This window comes from Falco cherrug, chromosome 12 (assembly GCF_023634085.1).
Source record: "Falco cherrug isolate bFalChe1 chromosome 12, bFalChe1.pri, whole genome shotgun sequence".
NCBI classification, from domain to species: domain Eukaryota; kingdom Metazoa; phylum Chordata; class Aves; order Falconiformes; family Falconidae; genus Falco; species Falco cherrug.
The window spans coordinates 15105393-15132556 of NC_073708.1; the positions used below are offsets into that span (position 1 = coordinate 15105393).

Below are 27164 nucleotides of genomic sequence, written 5' to 3' on the forward strand. Positions count from 1 at the left end.
TAAAAACCAAATATATGCCATAGCACAATTTTAATTTTGTTTTATTATTTCTGTTAAATGTAGCTCAGCCATTAAAAGCCCTTATTTGCATATATTATGTCAGGAATCACAAAGAGTCCTCTGTTTTCCATCGTGTCCTTGCAGCAGTCTGATTTCTCTTAGTGTTCTGCCATCGCTGGTCTGTGCAGGAGAGATCAGAGCCCTAATAATAGATTTTTGACAGGGAGCTCGCCTGCTACCTGCCCTACACAAATCCTCACTGTTCATGTTTGCTTCATGGCAACAAAGCAGACAGAAGGAAAATGCCAAGTGCTGAGTTTGAGGTACAGCCCTGCCATAGCTTGACATTTCAGCAGAATAGCAGTTTATGAGATGCATAATTTTTCATCTGGGACTCAGCTGCCATTTTCATAGAAGCTTGCAGCTCATCGACTGACTGGAAGTAGGGCAAAGGTTTACAGCATAGATCAAGGTCTACATCCTTCCCATAGCTATTTAAAAATAAGTATTATTCTCCAGATAAGGTCAGAGAACTAAGCATATTTTTGTCCAGTTTTAATATTTTTTTAGCCAATTTCTTTCCCACAAAGAAAACACTTTACACTTTTAGCACAGGTGCCATTTGTAGGTGATTAAAAATGATCATAATTGATTTCATTCACCTAAAGATTAAATGAGTCATGGAAAAAGAATGAAGCATGAGTCTTTACACATAGCATTTGAACAAAGCTGTGTTTTCTCTTACTTTGTAAAAAAGCTCATTCCAGGCTTGAAACGAATGAAAAGTCTTTGCTCTCGAAGCGTAATTGGTTTGTGTTTTATTATTGTTATGGATTGAATTTAAATTTGCACATTCATGCATATGTACTTGGGAAACAAATGCAGTGTAGGTACACATAAGTGAGTGTTTAATTTAGAATTACACATCTCTGTGAGCTTCAGTAACAGTTCACCATGTCACAGCCTCATATAGAACAATGGTACAGTACATTGGATTAATTAAAGAAGCCTTGCAGAGAACTGAATTCTCAGTATGTCAAGATTTCAATTTTATGTTAAATATTTTCTAAAGGCCAGACCCTTAAATCTCAGGGGCTGTACCAAGCAGTGAGCTGTGAATTTAACCATAGGCTAACTGCTAATGATAAGGAAAAGAGTCCAAGTTGAGGCAGCTGTAATACAGTCATTGGATTAGGCTATCAATCACTCGGTTCCCTGAGGAACAGGCAAAGACGACAAAACAGTGAAAAGGGAAATTAGGAAAGGAGGGCATGACTAGAATGAGATTCTTCACCAAATGTATCTGTTAGTTGGCTGAATCCCCCAAGCATCAGACAGAAATGTCCAGCATTGCTCTCAGACTAAAAGCCAAGTATTTGTTCCAAACTCCTAGAAAACCATCAAATTATCGTTAACTGTTGCTGGTCTGTACAGGGGTTTAGAAGTGCAGTCAACTATATTCTCCTGGTTTAATAGCCTGTAAATAGATTAAAGTACTGTTGTTGAACACTCTGGATTTACTGTTCACATCAAAGCTCATGTGGAATATGTCCAGTTGAAAGAATTCATTTCCCAGATGAGAAGGGTTTTTTAATAAACAGATAACTGTTAAGCTATGGAGTCTTACTGATGGCTACCAAAGGTGAATGTCAGAGAGTGATTCAGATAAAACCATAAATTCTACTCAGACATAATATGGTAAAAATAATAGAGAATGACTGTGGCCTAGCTTGCCCGAGCATGGGTGAAAGAATATGTGGTTTTAATCTTGGTATTGATGAATGATAGGTAGATGAAATGGGAAATCCATTTATATAATGGTATGGATTAATGTGATTAAGTAAGGAGTGCTCTTGCAGTTAGCAACTTCTGATTAACAAAGACTAAAAATGAATAGAGAAAGTAAAAGAGATGTCAAAGCATTTTAAAGCAGGCTGGTGGAGCAGTGGCTTGTATTTGAACTTGGTAACAGTAATGGGTAGAGGTGAATGTACCACATGCAAACTGACCTCATGAAGAGATGTCAGTCAGGAACAGAAAATTTCTCCTTCTAGTAATATCAGCAAGAATGAATGCATTGGTGTTGCCTTTGCCAGCACAAGTTGATTGTCTTCATTTCTGTCAGATCTAGGGGAGAAGGTGTCTCTTTCTCTTATGATTGCCTCTTCCAATTTTAAGCAAATGCTCAAAAAAAAAAATTATATCAGAATATTTTTGTGTCATGTCTTTTGGAGATTAACTTGTTGAAAACTGTATTTCTAGCATAAAAAAACTTACTACAATTCATTTTGGAGGTCATTTAAATATAACCGCTTAAAGTAGCCTATGAATTACTTATTTGAAGAATACTTGGCATTTAAGTACTTTTCAGTTGGTTCTAACACAGGAATTAAAATACTATCAAGAATTTCAAATAGATGCTAATTAAAATAATAAAAATTAAGAAAAGCCCTGGTGAAGTCTACTGCTGGGTTTGTTTTCCGTTAAGTCTCAACAGCTCTAAGTCTGATCTTGCTCACCTTTCTCCCCAGATAATAAAAAGGAAGTCAAAATGTCTTCTGACTTCCAAGTGCAACTTGAACAAGGACTAGAGACTGTGATGGCATGCAGTATAACTCCTCAGCCTTTCATACAACTGAAAGGCTACTACTGACTGCAAAAGTTTGTATAAACTGTGAGAACTGTGTGCCTTATGATATCCAAGTGGCTGGTCAGTGACTGGTTAGAAGTGTCACTCTGGCTTGCCAACCAGTCTCCAACAATTGTGCAAGTTAGAGGGACCTAGCTTTCTGCTCTCAGTGTTGCAGGCAATGCAGAAGTACATTTTGTACAGAAGCAGTAATTCTAAGTGGTTAAGCATCATGGGTCATGGGCTGGAGCACAAAGAAGATAATTTCAGGTGGTAGTGTTCACGTTGGCCTGGAGGTCTGCAAAGCTTTGTTGCAGTGTACATGTGTGATGGATTCAACTTGAATACAGATTATGAGAGTTTAGGGAGCTTCAATACATGAGGCAGAGGAAAGACCTAATAAAGGAATAGGGTCCAGATCCATGTGAATGCTTGTTGATGTTACAAGCTCCCTGCTGTTGATGGTGCATGGCCCATAATTATCTTTTCTGCTGGATTGTTATTCCATACCCGAAGCAACAGCAGGGTTTGTAATACAGGTGGTACTTGAGAGTGATCAATGAGGCAGCCATCTTCTGTGGAAACTATAAACTGGACCTGTCACTTACAGAGCAGACGTTCTAATTGTAGTTCCCAAAAAACCCACAAGAATCTGCCAGAGTTTGCAAACAATTCTGATTAATAATTGTATCAGTAGAGGTTAAAACCCCTCAGTACTGACCTGATGTGTCTTAAGCATGTTCTTTTTTTCCCGTATCTTACTTTGCGTATTGATTTGCTGTAGTCACCAAATGGCATATACTGTTTGTAGAGTCCATCTGTATTCAGTGGAAGACATATTCTCGTCTTACTTGAAGAGTAAACACATTTTTACATTTATGGGGGGGGGGGGAAATGCAATACATTTAACATCAAAATATGAGTTAACATAAATAGAAAAAAGAGTTATTTTTAAAATTTGTTACCATGGAGCCTCCTCCTGTTCTTCCTCCTCTCTGTGGGACAGCTGTGCTTGCACCATAGGCCAACTGACTATTGGGTTCTACCATCAGTCTGGGGATACTACCACTGCTGAAAATAAACCCCAGCTTCTCTATTGTGTGCTAGCTCCTCCACCTGGTTCCGTAGCTTCAGTAGTTTCAATGGCTTAGGCATCCCTGTGAGGATGTTGGCACTCCCACTGTTCTCCCTAGCTGCAAAACACTGGGTTGATGTGTTTTAGAAATGGGTCATAAAGTGGCTTGAAGAGAAGGTTTTGCAGTTACATGAAACTGTGTTTGCTGACCATAATCCAGTTGCAGGATATTTTGACAATCAGATATGAGTGGTTAAAAAAAAAAATAAATATCCTTGGAACATCATTAAATCCAGGACATCGCTTTACATCCAGCAGCACCAAAAGGACATGCTTAGGCAGTTATTGCTGCTGTCCTGCTTCCATGTAGGAGTAGCTTTTGAAAGTTCTATCACTGGTTAACTATGATTTATGATGAACTCACCATAGTAAATAGATCTTTATTTACCTAAATCCTGCTAACATTCTGTATTTTTTAGTATCCTACTTGAATGATGAATAAATCCTATTGCCATCTTCACACATAAAATACAGAACACAAAATAGAGCAGATTTGTTTAACTGGGTAGATCCTGGGTTTGTATTTCACTCATCCCTGATGAGTTATTGCCAGAAGCATTTATGAAAGTATTTCACAACCATAAGAACATTTTTTTTACCTTTCAAAAGAATGCATCTAATATATAGTAGTCAGCTAAGGGATCTGCATTTTAATGTGCCTTTTCATGCAAGCACACCATTGTATAGAATGAGCTGTACAGATAACCTCCTCACACACAGGAGATACAAACGTATCCTACAAAATCTTTTAGGAAACCTGCTGTAGTAATTTGATTTTCCAATTCGTGATCAATTTGTAGTTTCTCCCTTGCCAGGTAATTGCAAATGTCTTCCCTATTAACATTCACTGTATAATCGTCTTTACTAAGTCCTGTCTAAATCTAAAAGGAGCTCATGGGCAGGGACTGAGCCACCATTATTTGGGTTAAGTGAAAGCTGAGTGAGAACTGTTGAGCGCGGTGTCCCACTGTTTCAGAATGAGAAATCCATTGCACAGCTGTGGCAGATACATAGAGAGAGTGTTTTTAATGACATGAGATCTGTCCATAGAATGTATGCTGCCACACCTGACTCAGCGCCGAGGTAATGCTGATGCTGTGAAGAACGTTGTTACAGGTAGCTCGAAATGAGGAGAAAGCGGTGAGGTTTTTTGCAAGCAGGCATGCCGATGAAGACATGCTTAACTGTGTTATGGTTGTGTTTGGCCATTTACATATGTTTCATGGCCCTATTGGGTGACCTGTTGGTTTTCGAAAGAATGTATGATTACTCCAGTCCACATTTTGGTTGGGCTGAGCTTATCTTACTCCCTGTCAGTTATTGCTGTGCTTATACTGTTAATGCCGTGTCAGCTGCCTGCCTATTGAATACACTGGCTTTGGCAGTATTTTCACCGATTTTTGGAGATATGCCTACTCAAGAGCTGCTTAGATTTTAATAGGGAGTACTCAGAGAAATCTCATTCTAGGCCCTGATAAATTCAGTGCATCAGGAGCATTTGTGAAGAAAGTATTGCCAGACAAGGCTTTTAAGAATCGGTTGCTTTTTCTTACAAATTGAGCAGCTTCTTCAGAAGTTATTGAAGGTGGGATTTGAAGAATTCAGACATTTAGGGAGGATCTGGTGGCAATTTACTTTCCCTAAGAAATATTTTGGGAAAGCCTGCTATATGGTACAATCTGGTTTATTTAAATAATGGAAAGGTTGCTTGCATCTTTGTTGTTCGTAAAAACATGTTAAAATATCAGTTCTTGACAGGTATCCAGAGAGGAGGTAAACACTACCAGAGGCAGGGAAGTCACCCCAAGTCTTGCTCCAGCTTGTTGAGGGGAATTTTAGGAAGAAATTCCCTCCTTCATGGGGCTGGCACACAAATTTGTTTCCGTTGTCTATTTTTCTTTTCTTTTAGGCTCTCTATTTCTGAGAACACCCCCAGCTTACTATTAAAGTCAGATAGTGTGGGGTCATAAAAGGGTTTCAAAAATAAAGGAAAATTGTCACTCTTACAATCTCTTTTCCAAATTTGTGCTTCTTCCAGGGCTGTCTCTAATGTCCTTTGCTATTTCTCTCTGTTCTTTATAAGTAAGACTCACTGAGCGGAAGGTTTGCTGGGCAGAGAAGGCAGGTAGTAGTGGTGCTCTCTTCTGCTTACGGTACCTGTGTTGCTTTCCTGAGCTGCTGTTACTACCAGGACACCTCTGTGTCTGAGAGCCCTTCTGGACTGTCCCCAAATAGGCCAAGGACTTGTTAAGATACAGTTGGTGATATGCATTCACTGTCGGGGATCTCACCGGCAGCTGTGAGCAGATGTGCTAAGCATGTACAGCTAAGAGTTATCCTGCTGAACTTCAGGCGCTTACACTAGGAGACTGTTAAGCTTCTGTCTCATCACTGTAAGGAGATGGATGTTCTCAGAGGTGGGGTTCCTTTCTTGCTCCATTGACTGCATCAGAAATTTGAGGTCAGTATATTCCTAATCTAGGTACCTGTGTCAAAGGTCTGAGATAGTGTGTGCCTACATTTTGTGATGAAGTTCCAGTGGTTAGGGAAGTAAATGGTTCAATTTTTTCTGGTGCAGGTTAGACTTTTTTTAAAAAAAAAACAACAAACACAGATGTATCTTATTTTAGCCCAGTCCATTTTCTAATCTGATATCATAGGAGAAAGCGATATTTGTATGCTTGACATTAAAATATCTTCCAATCAGTTAATGTAAGGCATCTGGTGTTTTTCTGTATTTTAATAAGCCCTAATAACAGCATTGCAATCCCTTAATGCTCTTTCTCATATTCTTGTTACAGTAGGTATATGGCACACATCTTCTGGTTTAAAAAGCTCAAAACAAATTTCAGCAATTTAATCTCAGTGTTAGAAAAAGGATCACAGCAGCTGCTATAGTATTTTGTATTTAAGCTAGTTTTTGTAAAGACTCGTGACATGCTCCCTGGGAGCTAAATATTGACAAGCATGCTCTGGCAAGCAAGATCAAGCTTGGTGAGTTAACACAGCTCGAGTCTCTGTATTGACACTGTAACCCAACTCTGAAAACTATTATCCTACACCATTTATTTTGTCTTTATAGGTGATACTGTCTACTTGAATTAGGAATTTCTACTGTATTTTTAATATTCTAGCTCTGGATTCATATTTGATTTAGGACCGCAATACATGCAAGGTTGTTGTGCATCTGTTTGATGACATCTTCAGTAATGTATGGTGTATAGAATCACAAATGACAGCATAAAACCTTCATGACTTCAAACCTTTAAGACAGAGGTAAAAACCGAGTGTAAAGTAACTTTAAAATCACATCTTTTATACTGTAGAACACACCATGTCCTAAAACTGTGAGTCTGTGAAGGCTGTTGATCAAAAGTGAAGCTTCGATATGTATTCATGATGTAGGAGATTAATTTTGTGTTCTGTAGGTAAAAAGAAAAAATAACTTTTTTTCTCATCGTAAGTGCACCATGTTTATTTTACTTTTTGAATTTCTGAATAAAGAACTTAAGTCTATTTGGGCTTCTAGTAAATTTGGCATATACACTAAGTTGATTACCAGATGCATTGTGCAACATATGGCATTGTACAGTCTTTGTGTGCTTCATAGTATTTTCTTAAATTACCAGCATTTGTTTTGATTCCAAAAATGCACTTGTCTCTGCTCTCTAGTGCTTTGGACTTAAATGCTGGCTTTTCAGTGCTGAACAGATGTGTTAGAGTTTCACATGGAACATTCATGCCTTTGTGAGTCTTCCTTTTTGAGCTTTCCATACACAGTATTATGTCAGCGATAGCTCATGCAAATGGGATCTCTTTATTTTCATATGTACATTGATTGCTTAAAATAACTTTCAGAATTCCTAGTAATTCTGTGTGACCAAGAACAGGGAATCAACCCAGTTTTGCCCAAAGATACTACCCCCAGAGTGAATCAGTTCTTTCAGATTTGTGTTATTTTAGATTAAAGAAAAACAGGAAGGAAGAACATAATTCCTTTATGGGTGACAGCAACAGTCAACAACAGTCCTGTATGCTTCTGTGAGCAGTGATATTCCCATGCTTGAGGCTGTGGTTTGAATGGGCATAAAAAATTGATCCATGAAAATACACAGAATAAGGTGCCCAGGACATTAGTATGTAATTTACTTCTAAGAGGAGACTGCTTGAGTTGATTTAAAAAGCATACTTCTGAAAAGGTACCCTTTAAATTACCAACAGTTTTCGAGAAAAAGGCAATATGACATCCTGGGACAAGGGATGAGAGATGTGTGACCAGGAGGGCTGACTGTTGTTTTTTCTGCTCAGGTGGGACTGCTTCTTCACACACAGACTTCCAGGCCTCCTGTTGCACCCTTTCTCTTCTTCTAGATAAAGATATTAAACCTTTGTATAGCATTTGGTTATCTTCTCCTAGAGCCATTGCATAAGTGCCAGGTGTTGCTGGTGTGTGTTTAGCAGCAGCAGCAGCAGTGTGTGTATTCTGATCAGTATTTTAAAATCAACATACTCTTTTTGGGCCCCTGGCTTTCTGTTAATTGACCTTTACTTCGATCACTGAAGACCAGTGAATGCAGTTTAGGAGTTGTGTTGCTGGCATGTTTCTTCAGTGGAAGCCGAGGGGATGAGTAAGTATGTAAGTTAAATCCCTTACCCTCTGAGCTGCCCTCATTGGATAACAATTAAAATGACCTGACAGAGCATTGTACTAAATTCCGTCACATCCACTCATGTTGCTTTGAATACATCGGACAAATGAGTATTTAGGCCTATTAATGCTGTTATTTTTTATTAATGCAGAAAACAATGTTATGTTACATGTGTATAATTTTGTCTTGAAATCAGCATTGAGTTGTATTGCTCGTCACAAGCAGAACTGATATAGCCATGTTTTAATTGCCAACCCTTGATAATATATCCAAGGCTAGTAAAGGCCTCTGTGAATAAGGTTTGTGCTTCCTTTATGCCACAAATAGTTTACACAGCATGGACATGCTAGTATTTTGCTTTCCATTAAGGCATTAAATCTTCAGCTTGCTGTACATTCTCAGCTGAAGAAATGGAATGGAACTTCCTGCAATTGCGAAGGTTATTAAAAAGAAAGAACAGAAGAAAAAGCCTTTGTTTAAAACCCATCCACAGCCAGGGTCTCAGCTAAAGTCAAGGTATCAACTTTCTGTTGTGGGGGAAGCTTTTCCTTCATGGAAAACTAAGTATTGTTATGTAAATTTCATTATAAAAATACCAAAGTGTAAGAAACTAAACATTTAGAAACTTATGGTACCTAGTTATAAAACCATAATTACAAGAAAGTGTTCTTGTGTAATGAGCACTGCATGTCTGTCATACAGTGTTTTAGTGTCTACGGCAGTTAATAGCCGAATATTTTCATTATTACCATTCTGTGAGCAACTGCCATTCTTGAAACTGATTGATGTTTAGGAATAAAGCACTTTTATTACATGTTGCCAACTTCTGAGGACCAATCTTATAACCTATAGTGCCTTCAAAGGAGTGATGATACCTCCTCTTTCTGGAACTAATCACATCTGAAGAAAGTGAAAGGGTGAAAACATATTTTTTTTTCTTGAGAACCTCCATTGCATTGTACACTGTTCTGCTACAAAATGATTATAGTGTTTTATCTGCCAAAGGTGACACGGGGGAAAGATAACTTTACAGGAAGAGAGATGTTTGAATTTGGGCAACTGGCACTGTGCAGTGGCTTGGCTTGAGGCAGTGAATTTATTTGTGGGTTGATGAAACTGTGGTCTCAATTTTTCATTGTCTGGGTGCAAAACAGTCTTCTGACAGGGTATGCTGTTTGCAAAGTCTTTGCAAAAGTTTCATTAGTTTAATTTGTGGATTTGTGCTCTGTCCAAACCAGCACACAGATCTGCAATTTCAGGGAAGAAAAGTACAAGAAAAAGAAAAGAGAACCCCCTACCAAGTGTTTATCTTCTTAAGGCCACACTGTCTTGCTAGGACCTAGGCGATCTCTAATCATGCTTTGAGAGTTTTTCAAAGGAGGAAAGCTGTAAGAAAACATCGCAGGCAAGTTCGTGGTAAATATTGCTTAGAGGGAACTCAAAGTTTGTGGAGGTTTTGTGCATATTTTATACATTATTTAAATTTCTTCATCCTCATCCTGCCTCTGTCCCTTATAGACCAGTCTAGAAAGGATAGTGCCCTCCAGCTCCACTGGGAACTACCAGAGAATGGGACCTTCATGTGCTTTCCTCGCAAAATAAGGCAGGGAAAGAAACTGATGCTACTTTAACACTGACATATAATGTAATGTCCAACCTTAGCTTGTAGGAGCAAGTTCAGATGCTGACACTAATCTAAATGCACCAACATGAAGCTCTCAATGACTGTATTTGTACTTCAGAGATCACCTGAAGTTGGAAAACTTTTGCTCCTAAGATCCTTCAGGTTCTGTATTAAAATAAATACGGCAAGTCTTGGAAGCTGAGGAATCCTCCAAGAAAACTATTTTCAGGAGGATAGAGCAAGAACACAGCTGTTCTCTCCTAACTCATAATTTGATCACAGATTATAACTGGTCCTGCAAAAATCACATCCCTTCCAGCCTTCAGTATGAACAGCTCTAGTTTATGCTCTTGTTCACATGAGTCTCTGTCTTCCCAGATCCCTTTGTGTCAAACTGCAAAATTGCAAAGTGAAATTGTCAAAAGCTCCCATACTTTTCTTTTCCCAACCCTACCCCGGTAGCAGCAGCTTGCTTTCCAAATATCTCAACAGACTCTGGCATGGCCCTTCTTCTTTCCAAATGATTATACAGCCCACCAGCTTACAGACATATCCAGATCCCCACGAACATGCCAGGTAGGTAGTTTCCATTTATTGCTGGGAGAAAAAGAAGTGTCAAATAGCTTCCTACTCATCCTATGGCAAGTAGGGCTGTGTGCTTCAACTACCTTAGATATAGCTATCAGTTCTCCTACTCTTGGTTGTGTGAGTCTTGAGAAATGGGAAGTGTTGAAATAAATGGCTATGATACACATAGTGTTGAAATAAACATTTATTTTAACACATTGTATGTGATGAGCCATTTATTTTAACACTTTTCACTTGAAGTGTTGAAATAACAGGTTTTATCAGGGGACGTGTCATCCACTGTTTTATGTATATGCGAATATGGAAATATATCTACTGAGTGTGCGTGTATATATATACTCACACAGATTATATGGATATGTAATAATAATATGGTAGATGTGTGTGTAGACACACACCACACACTTGCACAGGCAAACACAGTGTTTTCTGCTGAAATTGAGACATTTGTTTCACAAAAATTTTGTGTTTGAACCATAATATTTTTAATATATCCATACATAAAATTGTATATTGCTGGATAGCAGCAACTGGATGAGATAGATAAAATAGAGTCAGACAAAATAAAATAAAGAAACCTCAAAAGAGGATAAGAATGATCCTGAGTTATGTAAATGGAGAAGTAAATACTTCATCTGAGCTTTAGTTTGCTGTGCTTTGATAAACCGAGCTTCCCTTTCTGTAATGAACTTCTTAGACGAATGTTTATTAAACAGTTCATAGTATGCTTCAGATTTTTTAAATAACCTGAAAAGTTGTTGTACTGCATTTGTCATTAATGTTCTTAATTTTTAAATACACTTTAGGAGCCTCAGCGTTCTGCTCAGCAGCCAGTCACCACTCTTCCAGTGTATCCTTAGATATACTAAAATTGCCTTTGTGTGATTAGAATTATGTATGCACTGAAGTACAGGCACAGACATGTAGACTCACATACACGTCCTGCTTTCTGGCATCAGGGTCACGTTGGCCATGGTAGCTGCTGTTATTAAGGAGGTTAAAACCCACTCAAAGAAAGGTAGTGGTGCCTCTGAGGCTGACAGAGACAAGGCTGCCTTTGAACAAACCTGTAAGCTTCTGGGTAAATAGCCACAAACACTTCTACTAGATTTTGAGTTAAACACATTTGTCTCTGCACTGAAATAAATGGGCAGTGAGACCTACCGTGTGTTAAAGTGAAGCATTCACATCTTTCGAGGGGGAAGGATTGCTGGGCAGAATTTGGCAAGAATTCATTTGTCCCCCTGTGATGGCTGCAGTGGTCTAGTCTGGTAACTGTGGGCAATATTTCTTAGATGGGCTGTCCCCTTGGCTTTTATGCTGGTCTAATTCACATGTCTTTTTGCTTGTGTTACATTGGGTGCATACCCCAGTTGTTACCACTACTTTTATTATTTTATTATTATTCTTTTATCATTATTTGTATTGGTTTATTAGCACTACCAATGTCTCAGTAAAAGGCAAGTTTTGTCCTGGCCCAGCGGGGGAGTGCAGTGCAAAAGGTGCAGGACCTCCTTCAGCTGCACGCTGTGCTCAGCAGTGTGGCACCAAACCAGGTGACTCAGACTCTTAAGTCATGATGGGGGAGGGTTAGCAAAGCAGTCAGGAAAAAGAAAGGGTATACCAAGCCAACTAAAGAGCACCTGCGAGACAAAGAGCACTGTGCAAAACAATTTCCAGCTTCAAGTCAAACCAAAATAGAAAGAATGAATGAAATTAAGTAATGAACATCTGATAAACTGCAACAGAAGATGTTTTGCTAACTTTCATGCAGATCACCAGAAGTAGCAATTTTTAGTGGATCTGTAGTTTTCAGGGAGAGAATGGCTTTATTAGAAAATGTTTAACCAGCTCTTGCAGCAATTGCAAAACAATTTGTATCTGTCCTCTTGATTTTTCCTACTGAAGTTCGATATGAGTGAAAATCCCCCCAGGTCTTCCTGGATAAATAATATTTACAGATAAGAAAAATTTAATATTTTCACCCTCTCGGATTCTAACCTTTTTAATTGAGAGAAGTCTCTGATGACTGCTAAACATTTATTGAATGAGAACTCTGGTGAGTTTATGAACTTGCAGTTGAAAGGGCATAAATAATCATTAGTATCAATTCATAAATGGTCAAAATAAATCCTAAAAAGGACACTGATTTTTCTCTGTGCTTGTCAAAGTTCCACTTTTTTTTTTCTATTTGGGTACAATTTTTTTTTCAAAGGAAACATAAAGCAAAATTATTAGTACTTTTTTTCCAGTCATGGGTTGGACTCAAGCCCATAGGTATCCCAAATAGATTCAAAGGAGAAGTAAGCTTTGAAATAAAAAGGAAGGGGAAATAAGTATCAGAGAAAATATTAACACAAGCCTTGGCATAGGTAGTCACAATATGCTAACAAATATTGGTAGAATGCAATCAGTTGATAGGGTTTCAAGAGCCAGTGATGGCAGAGTGAGATAGAAATTGTTTCACATCTGCAGAATCATTACTTTTATTCTAAAGTGTTCGGGTAAAGGCCTGACTTCACTGTAGTCATAGTCAGCAGAACCTTTGCCATTGATTTGGCAGTGCTGGCATGTCACCCTTCACAAATTATCCATAAAATAAAACATAAGGTAGCCATTACTTTGAAGATGTAGGCTAACTCTTGTAGGGACACCTCATAAAGTGAATATTCCTTTGAATGCTCCATTTGGTAAATGAATAATTCAAAGTTTTGGCTAGAAATAGCCAGAGCCCAAGTAAATAGCACATTATTATTAGTGAATTTGGCAAATGGCTATTAATGTGTGAGTAATAAGGGACTGAAGGACTGACCAGGCTGCAAAATAGATAGGGAGCAGTGAGGAGAGTCTTCTCTGGATCCTGAGATGCGTTGCACTTTGCGGAATTAAAGCCATGGCAAGGTCCATCTTGAACTTGCTCTTTGGGCACTTCCCGTATTTTTTAGCACGCTGAATATCGTGTCCCCCATTTGGAGACCTCCTAACAGCTTGGATAGTCTTTCTCTCTAAAACATGTCTATTCATGGGGTTTTCTTTTGCATGTAAATGCATTCTTTGGCCATTTTGAAGGATGTGCCTGCTACACTGTTTCATTAAACTGCCACGTTATCGGGTAATTGTTTAAACATAATGCCATAGCACTATCAAAAGGAAAGGTGAACTAATGGCATTTGCAAATGTCAGGGATTATCTTAACACTTTTATTATAGTTTATAAAAAGTAGGTTCAGGGCATTCCATGGCAATTATTTCCACAGAAATTGGTTATTTAAATAAATTGCTAATTATCTCGATATGACAGTATTGAAAACCCTGCTAATGAGTTATTTGATAAGTATAGCTTATGGTGGCCACCTACAGGTGGGAGAGCGAAAGAACATATAGAATAATTGCAATCAGAAGGAATGCAATGCAAATGAATTGTGTATAACCTGTCCGTTTCCCTGGACTGTTTGTCAGTGCAGATGATTATATATATAAAGTACTTTGATCACCAGTACTAGGCAGCATACACGTTATGCAGAAAATGTCTTAACAAAGAATTGTTTTCAGTGTTTTTTTCTTAATCCCCAAACTTTCTTATCTAGTTACTTCCTGCAGCATTGGATTGATCATCTACTGTGCCTGAACTTTTGCAGACCAATTCCCTTATGTAATGCTTTTTCACCCAAGTCTGCTATTTGCTGTCACTGACTTCTTTTGTCATTAGCTTTATTAATTTTAACAGTCAGGGAGATAACAATGTCAGCTGTCTTCCAAGAATGTATTTACAGAGGGAGGGAGGGTGATGTTGCTTAGATTTTGGGGTTTAGCAGCACAGTCTTCATCAGTAATTTATTAATCAAAAATAATGTATCAGCTATTTTTTCTTGGTAATATTTAGGCTCTGTGGTTTAAATCTGATATTAAATTTCTAAAGAACTGCAATGTAATATAATATAATGCAAATTAAAAATTAATTTTACTTTACAGTGCACAGAATGGGGAGAATTGTGACCCAAATTCATTTTTATTCCACCTAGTAACCATAGATACAAAGATTTGCTTTTAAGTAATCTACTAACCAAAGGTATGAGAGTTTGCTTTCCTTTTAAATCTGTTTTTTTTGTTGATAGAGAGTTTGATAAAGACCATTCATACAGTTTCAAGATTCAGGCTCAGTGTCATCTGTTTGAAATGATTCACCTTGGTTCTGTTGGCTGTTTTTTAATGGACCTGGATCATCTTTACCTAAAGGCACATTTTGAGCTGCTGAAGTATGTGTTAAAAGACTTTAAACTACCGTATTGGTACAGTATATTGCAAGTGAGAATGTAGCTCAGTATTCAAGGCTTGTGGGGTTTTTCCCCACTGGGTTTTTTCCCCATTGGTGGATGACTGGGATCAAGAAGGTCTGAATTGTTTCTGCTGGGAACTTCCAAAGCTACTGCATTGCTTGAAACTTAGCACCAGGCTTCTTCTTGAAGAAGACATTAAGTTTGCCTCTCAAGTCTCAATCTATTGAACATTTCTGATGCTAGGCAGGATCAAGTCCCCCGGGTACTCCAAGGGCTTATGAAGTTGTAATAAAACCGGTGTCTTCTGGCATTGGTAAAGTGTTTTTTATTTCCTAAGGAAAAATAAACAATCAAACAAATAAGTAGGTATAATACCTCTCATCAGTTTGTAATCAGCCTGCTATCCTCAGAGGACAGGGGCAATGCTGGCTACCTGTGCTGGCCAAGGAGAGGCATTTGATTGACGTATGTTCTGCCTCTTCTTCATGTTGTATTTTGCCTACTGAAGTCCCTGATAGTAATGAAAAATCTCGGTTTTTATTTGAAAAAAACAAACAACAACAAAACTCTTTGTTTTAAGGCATGAAAAAGGTCAGTGACTTTTGTAACATATAATTATTTTATTATTTAAATCTTTATATCATAGCAAGTATTTGTTCCATAATGAGAGACTTGAAAGAGTAGTTTTCAACATAATGTAGCATATCATCTCCACCAGGTATTTTTTCTGTCTGTCTTCCATTTTCAAGGGAGTGTTGATCTGCTTGAGGACAGGAAGGCTCTGCAGGGAGATCTGGACAGGCTGAACCCATGGGCCGAGGCCAGTTGCATGGGGTTCAACAAAAAGAACTGCCAGGTCCTGCACTTGGGTCACGACAACCCCACACAATGCTCCAGGCTTGTGGAAGACTGGCTGGAAAGCTGTCTGGAGGAAAAGGGCCTGGGGGTGCTGGCTGAAAGCCAGCTGAATATGAGCCAGCAGTTGCCCAGGTGGCCAAGGCGGCCAGTAGGATCCTGGCTTGTACCAGAAACAGTGTGGCCAGGAGGACTAGGGAAGTGATCGTCCCCCTGTACTCGGCGCTGGTGAGGCTGCACCTTGAATACTGTGTTCAGTTTTGGGCCCCTGATTGCAAGAAAGACGTTGAGGTGCTGGAGAGCGTCCAAAGAAAAGCAGTGAGGCTGGTGAAGGGTCTAGAGAAGAAGTCTTATGAAGAGCTGCTGAGGGAACTGGGGTTGTTCAGCCTGGAGAAAAGGAGGCTCAGGGAAGACCTTACCGCTCTCTACAAGTACCTGAAAGGAGGTGGGTGTCAGTCTCTTCTCTCAAGTAGCCAGCGACAGGACAAGAGGAAACTGCCTCAGGTTGTGCCAGGGCAGGTTTAGACTGGATATTAGGAAAAAGTTCTTCACTGAAAGGGTGGTCAGGCATTGGAACAGGCTGCCCAGGGAGGTGGTGGAATCACTATTCCTGGAGGAATGTATTAAAAAATGTGCAGATGCAGTGCTTAGGGAACGTGGTTTAGTGATAGACTTGGCAGTCCTGGGTGAACAGTTGGACTTGATGATCTTAAAAGTCTTTTCCAACCTAAGTAATTCCATGATTCTATATCAGCATTTTCCCCAGCTACAGGTGATTAACTAGTGGAACATGTCAAAGTATGTGGTAGATGCTTATTTTTTAGTATGTTATCTGCATGCTGGGTTTGGACCTCAGCTTCTTAAATACCACTTGATTTATCAGCAACATTCTGCAAATTCCAGCTACTCCTTACAGCTCTTGTAAAATTTGGCATTAGATCTCCTTTATTTCAACCTTTTAAAAACTCCTTCTCCACAAGTGTCTGTAATGGAATGTATTACCTTCCTGTAGTACTAATATGAAAATGCAGGAAAATAGAGACTCTAGGTCAAATTCAATGCTCATTTGCCTTTTTTTTTTTTTAATTATTATTTGCCTTTTTTTTTATAACTTGGCATCACTATTGCTTGTATTCTTTCTTGGGTTTTGGCTTTAACCTGGAAGGTTGTTTCACCATTTCATTAGTCCATAGGATCTCTATCACAAGTGAATAACATTGTATTCCAGACCAGTGGCTTTTATTACAGAAGGGGAAGCTTCTGAACTGTTGATAAAGAAATTCATGGGAGAGAATACCTGCCCCTTCTGATGTGCTTGTTCCATATTCAGTGGACTAAAGAAAAAAAATGCAGAGGTGAATAGTGACACCTCAGTCAGTCCTCTGCTTGTTGTTAGAGCCATGTATTTACTCTCATCAGAAGCACTCATGAAATGTTTTTAAATTCATTGGGGTGAATTATATATAGATGAATGGAATACTTTTGCGATCATACCTATTTCTCACTAATTTGCTAATCACCAAACATAAGTAATAACTCATATTATGAATATCAAGTGCAGCTAGTACCAAAAAGTACCTATGTTCAGTAATAAATTCCAAGTCTCATTGCCATCTGTGTTAGGCTTCATCAAATCATATGCTTGATTTCTTTGGGCTGAATGAAGACCTTTCTGATTACCTATTGTGCTGAAACCTTAAATAAGCTGTCATTTGCTTCTTTTCCTCTACTGACCATTGTACAGACACAGTCATTGAAGTGAGAAGGTGGCTAATGTGATCAAACAGAAAAAAGGAACAATTATATTCTGGAAATATTTTCTTGTGGAACTCTTTGCTACAAAATATCATTAAGGTCAAGGGTCTATAAGGCTTAAAAACTGATTGAATGCAAACTCTCAGAGTTACATTGGGGTTAAAAGACCTTCATGCCTCAAGGCAGATGTCAGTTCTTAACTCATGTAGTTTAGTAAGAAATTTCCCTCTAGCCACATGATTTCAGAGTTACCAGCACCTGTATTCTTACACCTTTCTAAAAAATAACTACCTCATCACAGTGAAATTCTGGAGCAGCTGTGTCAGTGCCTGAAAGCCATATAGCAAGTCTGATGCTTTACCTGTAGCCTCAGTTTCAAACACTGAATATTTGAATAATTTCACCAACTAGTGTTTTTTCATCACATTATTTTCAATGGTTTTGGCTGTGTAATGTACATCTTGGCATGTATGCCCTCCAGAAGGCTTTATAAATAAATCCGTGAGAGTAAATAGTATGGTTCCATTTTTCTGGTCTCAAGTCTTTCGCTAAGACTGGACCATTGATTCTGTCATAGTGTTTGCTCTTTGGACACTAGCAGTCGTCCTCTTTCTGAAAACCATTCTGTTCCTTTCAAATACATTACAATTGATCTAGCTCAAATGACAGCAAATAATTATTAGCGTCCTGTGGAAAGTTCCTGTAGAGCTCCAGCTCCTTTCTGTGATCTGTTCTGGTATGATCTTAGATTCTTTAAGGCCATTTCGGTGAGATTTCTAATTTTTATGAACTAGGCTCTAGTTTTTTCCAAAATACACTGATAGTGCATCTTGTGTTAAGCTGTCCATTTATGCAAACGAAAGTTTAGCTGCTGAAAATGTTCCGTCTCTATGTAGTCTCTGTTTAACTAGTAAGAAGTATCTGTGTAAAGCCTGTGAGCAGTCTGATCCCTAACATGGGCATGGAAGAGCACCCAGTGTATTTTGATGGCAGGTGGAAGAGTCTTCTAATCAGACAGTGAGACTTCCGGTTTTTGCTCAGGTGGAGAAATCAGCTGTTGAAGAAGGAGGAGGTGTTGTATTAAGTATGTAGTGAGAAGGCATCTATCCTGAGGCAGGAGAAGTTGTCATTGCCCTAGAAGATAATTTTGTGCTGAATCCAGAGCAGGTGTCAATAGAGACTGCTTAGCTGAGCCTTTGGGTGTGAATGAGTTTAATACTGCAGGGCCAGGGTCTCCTGTGAATTCAGTGTTGGCTGTTGGAGTTACGGTGAGGGGCAGTGGTATGTTGCAAAAGGCAATGTAAACTGAAGATAGTATTTTTAATGGTCAAGACAAACCAAATTTCAGTTTTCTGTAATGGAAAAAACAGCTCCCTGACAAAATGTCAGTTCTATTTAAAGCAAAACATGACAGATTTCGTGACCTGAACTTGTTATGGGATCATTCTCCTCATTGACCCAGCTAGAATGCTGATGCACAAGCAAGGCAGAGGCTCTTTCTAGAAAGCAGAATCATGAGCCAACAGTAGGTTCTCCATAAAGGCCAGTAAACCTCTGCCTGAGAGGAAGCCCTCATGGGGGCACTGGAGGGAGGGTAGGTGCTGGGCTCAGTGAGACAGGGCTGCTTGAAAAATGCAACTTACCCTTTATTAAAGACTTTCTTAGATTAAAAATCCAGCCAGCAGGCTGAAGTGCCTCTGTCTCAGAAAGTGTAGAGCAAGAATGGCAACACAGCTTGTTTGGGATGAAGTTTTGTCTGAAGGAGATGGTGTTGGTCAGGCACCTGAGCAGAGGTGTGGTGATGCAGCAGCTGTTTCCACATGGGCTCTTTTCCCACACTTTCTAATTGTGGTTTCTTCTTCCTGGGGCTTTATTCATTGCACTTTTTTATTTCTTTCTTCCCTTTCTGTTATTTGCTCTTGCAGAATGTCAAAACTTTAAAGGTTATAAAGACATCCATGAGGGGCGTTCAGAAGTACTTCATTTCATGGTACTTCCCCAAGTTACCTAATACAGTCCCAAAAAGAAAAGAAAAAGATAACTATTATCACTTCCTTGCGTACGTCAACAGCCAGTCAGTTCCTCTGGGAGCAATGTGTCCCTCCCTTACACTACTGTGTTGCTGTCCAATGATAACATAAAATTATCCTAAAGGTCCTCTAAATTAAGTTAGAAAATTTAAGAATATGGGAGTTATCTAGAGAAATCCTAACTAGGCTAAAAAATAAATAACTAGAAGTGTCAGCTGTCTATGCTATCCATCATTTAATGAGCAGCATCTGTATGCATATTTTTCATACTTGCATACCATCAACAGGATGTAGCCAAAGCAGATGCACTGCAGACACAGTGTATTGAGATTTCAATCGTAATGCCTCTAAATGTAGCAGGTACTTGTCTGACTCAAATGCGAGCTTTATTCTTGGAGATACAACCATAAATGAATATACCTTATTCTTTTGAGCTTCTATCATGTTAATAGTTAAAGGGGGCTTAAAGGATTATCTGAATCTGCAGACATCCAAAGGGGAAACATACTAAATAATATATGAAATGTCAAGTCCACTGCAATGGCACTTTTAAACAATTTTTAGTTAGACATAAATAAATGAGATGTTCCCTCTTACTTGGACAACATCTGTGTTCAAAAACTGAACCTGATTTCTTTATGTAGAAACATAGATCTGCATCTACAGTGTACTGTATGGTAAAGTATTGCTTTCTGTCTCAGACATTGTTAGCCTTTGTTTTGACCACCAGCTAAAATGTTCAAGCCAGCTTTGCAATGTTTATCCAAATGTTTGTGCATTTTCCTGTGTTTCAGCCAAGTTCATAATACTTTACAAGTATTGATACCACTTGAAATCTTCTTGGTGTCAATTTATAAATGCATATAACATCTGCATCCCAGAATTAGATGTTAGTTCCTGATGTTCTTACCATGAGGGATGTGCAAATTACATCAGGATATGTTCTGATATTGCTAACAGAATGTTCTGGTTTTCTGTAGGAAACGCTATTAGGCCCATTGCCCTTCGCGCAGTGTCTGCCATAGCCCGTGCTCTCCCAGGATTTCCCATCTTAGCAACTGGAGGCGTTGATTCTGCTGAAAGTGGGCTCCAGTTTCTGCACAGTGGGGCTTCTGTTTTACAGGTAACTTTTCTCTCTTTAAAACATTAAAATTAGAATAACTGTAATTAAAACCATAATGTATCTTCCTTTCAAACATTAGGATATTGGGGGGGTTATACCATTGAAAGGAATTTTCATGGTTTTAGCTTTGTGCTTCTTGCTGAGAGAGATTCATTTCAGATGGAGGAGGAGTTGCCAAAAGATGACTTTGGGTGTCACAGTACTAATCTGGAAAAAGGCTAGCATGACTATGTCATCACTTTTTTTCTCTGACCTACAGGATTTAAACTTAAAACATCTTTAAACAAGGTTGACACAGAGTTAAGCTTGAGATATGTGATCTTCCTTTATTCTCAGGTTTTGTCTTCTACAAAGAGCCTTTTTGAGGGGAGAGGGATTTTAAAGAGCACTACTTCGGTCCCGCTGGGAATCAGTTTAAAGTAACTCTTGCTTCTCCGGGCATCTGTGTCCCTTAAGCATGTTTATTGGAACAGGAGGTGTAGAGCCGTACCTCCTGCATAAGGTGCTGGCATTGGAGTGAGGTATCGGACTGCATACAGTGGTTGAGGCTGTTTACATTGTCTGATGGGTTGTTTTGAGGTCCTGGCCAGACTGGCATGGTTAGTTAGTCCCTGTCATGGAAGGATGTCTTGGTGGCCTGTTGTTATAGGAACCAGGAAATTGGTTGGAAATCAGCCCCTTACCTGCTCTACTAGGCATGTCAGGGCACCATTGCAGCATATCTAGAATGACTAAGGAGCAGGTGGTGTTTATGTTACACTGTTCCATTGTATATTGTTACATTCTAGTAGATACTCATCCCCTTTATCTGTGGTTCCCATCATAGATAACAGCAGCTGAGGATCCTGTGAATATCGGCTTTGTGTCACTCCATGGGATGGCTGCAGTGGTTTCATTCCCACAATTCACTGAGATTAAAATTAGATTTGGTGTGACCATCCTTCCTGCACAGCTATGGTGACTGCTGAGATTAGTCATTTGTTTGCTGTGTTTCAGGGGAATAAATAAATAAATAAATAAATAAATATAGGCCAGTGCAATGGTTTGGTTTGATGGGGTTTTTTAGTGCACATCAAAGTTAGCATCTCTGGGAGCTGAAGCAGAAGGCTACTACTTACTATGTTCTTTGGATTTATTAATACCAGTTCCTTTTTTTTTTTTAGTGTGTATTAGAATGCTTGAAACTCTTCTTTTCCCATGGGCAGACAAAAAGTCTGCCTTTCTTATGCAATGGTCTGAGAGCTTATTCCATATAAATACTAAGTAATGGTGCAAATTACAGAGCAGCATTTGTCTACAAAAACATAGGATTGGCAGGGGAATGGTTTTACTGCTATAGGTGCATTTTGTTTAATGCTAATAGAGATGCAGTTTTGATGGCTTTGTCTGTAACAATGTTATGTGAGCTGAACTACACAGAGTGGAATGATTTTCTGTTCTATGTCTGCTGTATCTGTTTCTGGATGACTGAAAATGAAGTTTTTTTATGTGATTTATGCACTTTTCCTTCATATAGACTGTGTAGCTGTCTTTTTTTTATTTTTTATTTTCTTTTCCTTTGGTTTGTCCCAATGGTAATGGGAAATGCTGAAATATAATTTAATGCAGACATCCCACTCAGCGCTCAAGAGAAAGAATATTGGATTTACAAAACATTAATTGTTGTTTTCTTTTTAGTAATAATCAAGTTCTCTGGAACTGACTTTCAGAAATTACTTGGATCTATACTGGTCTTCTGCACTTTACAGGACAATTTCTCTTTTCAACAGATTTTTCCCGGAGATGGTGAAAAAGCTCTTTTCTTGTCCTTAGGCTTCACCAGTTTAACTTAAATCATCTCTAGAACTGATTTTAAACTCCTCTGGATCAAGCCTATCCTCAGTTTGAGTGGCTTATTTCTGTTTCACTAAAGTAGAGAAGTCATTTAAACTAATCTGAGATAAATGGATTGTAAAGCTGCCATGTAGGTAAGGGTCTGAACTAGTTCAATTACTTTTATTTAAAAATAAGCCTTTAGTAAACTTCATGCAAGATTGTGAGTACAGGCCATAAATCTTTGCCTCATCTTGGGAAAGGCCAATGGAAGGAAAAGGAAATGAGTAATTTCTATAGACAGTCTTACAAGAAATACACTTGACTGGGACCAGACTGAAACTTTTATTTGCTGCTCAGGCAAGATATATTGTCATAGACAGAAGCAGGCGGCCTTATTTTCATGGGTCATCTTTGGAACATAATTAGGACTATGAGAATCATTGCTGTTTTCCCTCTTAACAAGGTTATATGAATAGCCAGCTAATATACTTTTCCCTGAATCCCATCTCTTGTCACTCACATGTCCTTGGTATCAAATGCCTAAGTTGTTCCTTCAATAGTCAAAACCTCTGCTGTTTATCCTAACAGCTTTGACAGTTCACTTCTGCTTTCTCAGTACCAAATCACAAAGCGAGTACAGAATTTGGAGATAGCATCAAATAAAGTGATCTACTGAGTGATTCACCATATTAGGATTCACTACACAGCAAGTCCCTAAGTGAGTAGAAGCTGGGACTGTACTGGGGGAATTGTGTATGCATCCCATAGCTTTATCTCAAGTATCTGCTTTGGACACTGTTGGAGGTGGTGCTGAATAGACACTCGGACTGACACAGTACCGCACGTTTTGTGATCTTACTTGATGTTTACAAAACCCTGAGGACACCTTATAACCAATCCAGAGGCAGAAAGCAAGCAGCCCGGGCTTTGGTGCTGCCGGAGTGAACTCTGTGTGCGGCTGTGCCAAATGAGGGTACTGCCACCGCTATCACTACCCTGTTACACAGAATAGCATGTGGGTGTTTCTTTGTTAGCAGTATTTGAAAAGGGTGGGGAGTGTCAGTTCATCCAGCTTCAAACACAGTCTGATATCACTGAGCAGCACAGGTTGTATGACCCATCCGCACAGCCCAGCTACAGCGCCGGGGAGGGCAGCACTTGCATGGCTGTTGGGCTTCCCTTCATTTTGCCTAGACAAGAGTCCTGTGTCTTCTCTGCCATGAGAGGGGGGCATTCATGGGCTAAGATAATATGAAGGCATTGTGTGAGTTGATTTAATTGCGATGTGGCATATCTCTTAGAGAAGAGGCTTATGAATAATAAATGTACCTCCATTAAAAGCAAGATCAGGTTTTCCTCTGCAGCTATTTCACCTACAATCATTTCTCCATTATTTTTTCCAGTTGCTTTTATTTTCAAAATGTGGGGATTTATTTTCCATTTACAAAATCATCATGCACAGGAATGCAAGTCAGGAGTCAGGTGGTAAGCCATATTTTGATATATGCTATAACCATCTCAGGTGGTATTAAGCAAGCAGCTATACTAGGAAATGGTTTGGGGATAGAGTTTCAGTGTTTAAAGTGTGTTCTATCCCCTCCTTTAGAACATGGAAGGCAACATCTTAGTAATTTTACTGGCAAAAGGTTCATGTGTAAGAAACTCTTGCAGTTTTATATATATATAGATACAGAGATATCTAGATATAGAGATATAGATAACAAACTGGATCATTGTAGTCAGTATTAGCTGGGATTAAAATTTTGTACAGCAATTTAACAGTGTTCTTTCACTTCATGGACTTCAGAAACAGTTACAATAGGACCACATTTGTTTTTTAATTTTTCATTAAAAATGCTGAAACATAATTGTTCTTCCACTGATTCCGTAGCATTATACTTTTTTGTAACATACCCAAATCCACCAATCCCTTTTCAGTACAGGCATGAAATTTGAAAAAATAACAACTTTATTTATGGAGATAATCCTGCACTCATTGCATACCAAAAGCTCTAGAAATGTCTAGCTGCATCTTTCTGAGGTACAGCTCATTACTATGGGCTTCTAGTGAGGCTGAAGTATTTTTTTTTTAATTTAAGTAAGCTTTTTTTAAAGCTCTCATTTATCAAAATAAGATGTATATCGGATTTTTTGCATCTTTTGCATCATGTATGTGATTTACCATGTCACATTGATGGTTTGTTAGATTTTTGCAAGGCTTTGAAAGAGACATACATTTTTCAAAGTCATCTCACTGTAGGAAATTAAAAATGGAGACAATTATAGAAAATTCCAGTGGAAAGAGAAAACGCATTATAGAAAAAGCAATAAAAGCGTAAAAATATTAAAGTAAAAATCACTTCACAGTAGCCTGTATGATTCAATTGTAGATCAATATTGTGTAGTTAATGCATTAGCAGTAGAGCATTAATTTGCAATTACCGCAGGTGATCTGATCCTCTGTGTTCTGTCCATTGACATAAATGACCTTTTGTTGAAAGAGATTCTGTAGTCATTATTTCTAGCAGATGTAGCAAAAAAAAGGTAGAACAAAGGGGTGCTTTCTGAACTATACTTGTTTCATGGTAGAGTCTCTTTACATTATATTCTGGCATGGAATACTTTTGTTAATCTTGAATATTGGTCATTAACTTGTAAAGAATATGGGTTCCTTTTCAAGCAAATTTCTTTTCTTACAAAATATGGAGGTCACATGTGTCCTGTTTTGCTCCAAACGGATGTATAAGGGTCTCTACATAGCAATGATTTAAAATCCACCCATATAATGGTGGATAGAAATGTGCTACATTCCTGCCTGTAGCTTTGCCCCAAGCCCTGTTTCAGACCAACCTTCACCCATCTCCCACTTGCCCTGAACGGGATGTAGTACCTTGCATTCCTGTTCCTACAGGAATTCCTGCAGTCTTCACCATGTTATATTTGGTCCACGCACACCTGCTGCCTCCAGACCTTGCACCATGACCCTCCTTGTTTCTCAGGCAAGGGACTAAGGTGGGAATATACCTCACCTCAGAGCCAGAGCTGCTGTCATGCTGGAGCTGGCCCATGCCCTTCTCTCCTGCCCCACACCAGCTGTGTAGGATACCTAAGGGATCTGAAGAACAAAACTATTCTGGAAGTATGACAGCCCATGATAGGAAAGCAATAGTTTTACCTCTGCAAGATAAAATCTCCCCCCAACACAGAATGCCGTTGATTTTATAAGAATACTTGTCTTTTTTGTAATGTTTTCAAGGAACATTCCTGTTGGTACCTCTTTGGAGGCAGAGTCTCAAGGGATTCAGGACAGTTTGATCCTTATTTTTTCTTCAGCAGGCTTTTTACTGAAGCACTTAGCTGAGGGATTTTTATAACAGCAGGATGGTCCTTTGTGTTTGAATAAACAGGCTTTTCCATAACAAAATAGTGGGACTTGAACTATGAGAGAGCATTATTGTATTTGTGCAAATGTGAAACCCTGTGAGGAACCCTTCTACATTGTATAAAATGTCCTGGGTATCAGAAAATAACAGCAAGGCTCTGAAAATACAATCACTGTGAAATGACAGGGGAAAAAAATACCTTTTCATAAACATTTTGTCACATCTTAATATTTAGATGTTACCATTTTCTCCACCCCAATCTCAAAAAAAACCCAACCCACCTGCAAAAACCCATGAAGTAAAGGTATGCTGTAATCATTTACCATATTTTTCCCCATTTTGTTTTTTATTTTCATTAAGGTCTCTGATGCAGTTTCTCTATGATTTTTTACAGCTACAGAACTGCAAAGTACAGAGCTTGTTCTGCATGTACTTAATTAGTGTTGTTTTAAACCCATCTTGGTGTCTAGATGAGGCCAAAAAAATTCTCATCCAGGAATTACAGTTTATGCCATTTAATGGTATGGAGAGTGAAAAAGTAAGAGGTTGAAAACATGGGAGTGCAGAGTAGGGCAGTGATGGAGCAGGCTATTTTTTTACAATTCCAAGTCAAGTTTTTGATGACACTTGGGAAAAAATATATTTTGTCTTGTAACAAAAAGTGATTTTGAGTGGTCAGTATTTTCCTTGCGTCTAATCTCAGCTCTGTGCAAGGAGAATGAAATCAGGTGGGTGGCTGCAAGTCTTAAACACCCACAGGGTGCCATCGGTGTGGCAGAGAAGGCTGGACTTCTCTTGCTTGGACTCACCAAGTGCCCACCCTTCCTATGCCCCCAGCTCATCCTTACACCCGTGCCTGGGAGGCACAGAGGCAGAAGGCTTTGCTTTGTGCCAGTTGCAGAGTGGTCTGTGGGTGGATAGATCTGAAAAGGGACACACTTTGACACCAGCTGGACACCCTGAAGTTTCTGATGCAGGCTGTGGCTCAAGGGGTAGAACAACAAAGCCTTTCTGTACAACGCTGTCCATGATACAGAGAAGTTAAAATGTTGGACCTAATTCTTCTTGCCAATTAAACTGATGACTGAAGAATAGACTGCTGGATGCAGTGGCAGGCCACCAAAACGATACAAGACGAGATTCAAGCGTTGTCTCTTTAAATCCACCAACAATTTTAAGGACCAAAAATACCATTTCAGGCAAAACCACTTATCAGATTTAAGTGCTTTGAGATAAATGTAGTCTCATGTAGAAACAGCAAGTTTTAGCCCGTATTTCCAAAGAAAGTTGATATGTTTTTAT

At 38.8% G+C, this 27164-nt stretch overlaps 1 protein-coding gene across 1 annotated transcript in view; it reads left to right on the forward strand.

Moving 5' to 3' along the window:
- DPYD (dihydropyrimidine dehydrogenase) overlaps positions 1-27164 on the forward strand; it is a 366956-nt gene that overhangs the window by 274485 nt on the left and 65307 nt on the right. Inside the window, exon 19 of the mRNA XM_055724875.1 lies at positions 20522-20664. Within this exon, the coding sequence (XP_055580850.1) occupies positions 20522-20664 (143 nt within the window). The remainder of the gene's footprint in view (positions 1-20521; positions 20665-27164) is intronic.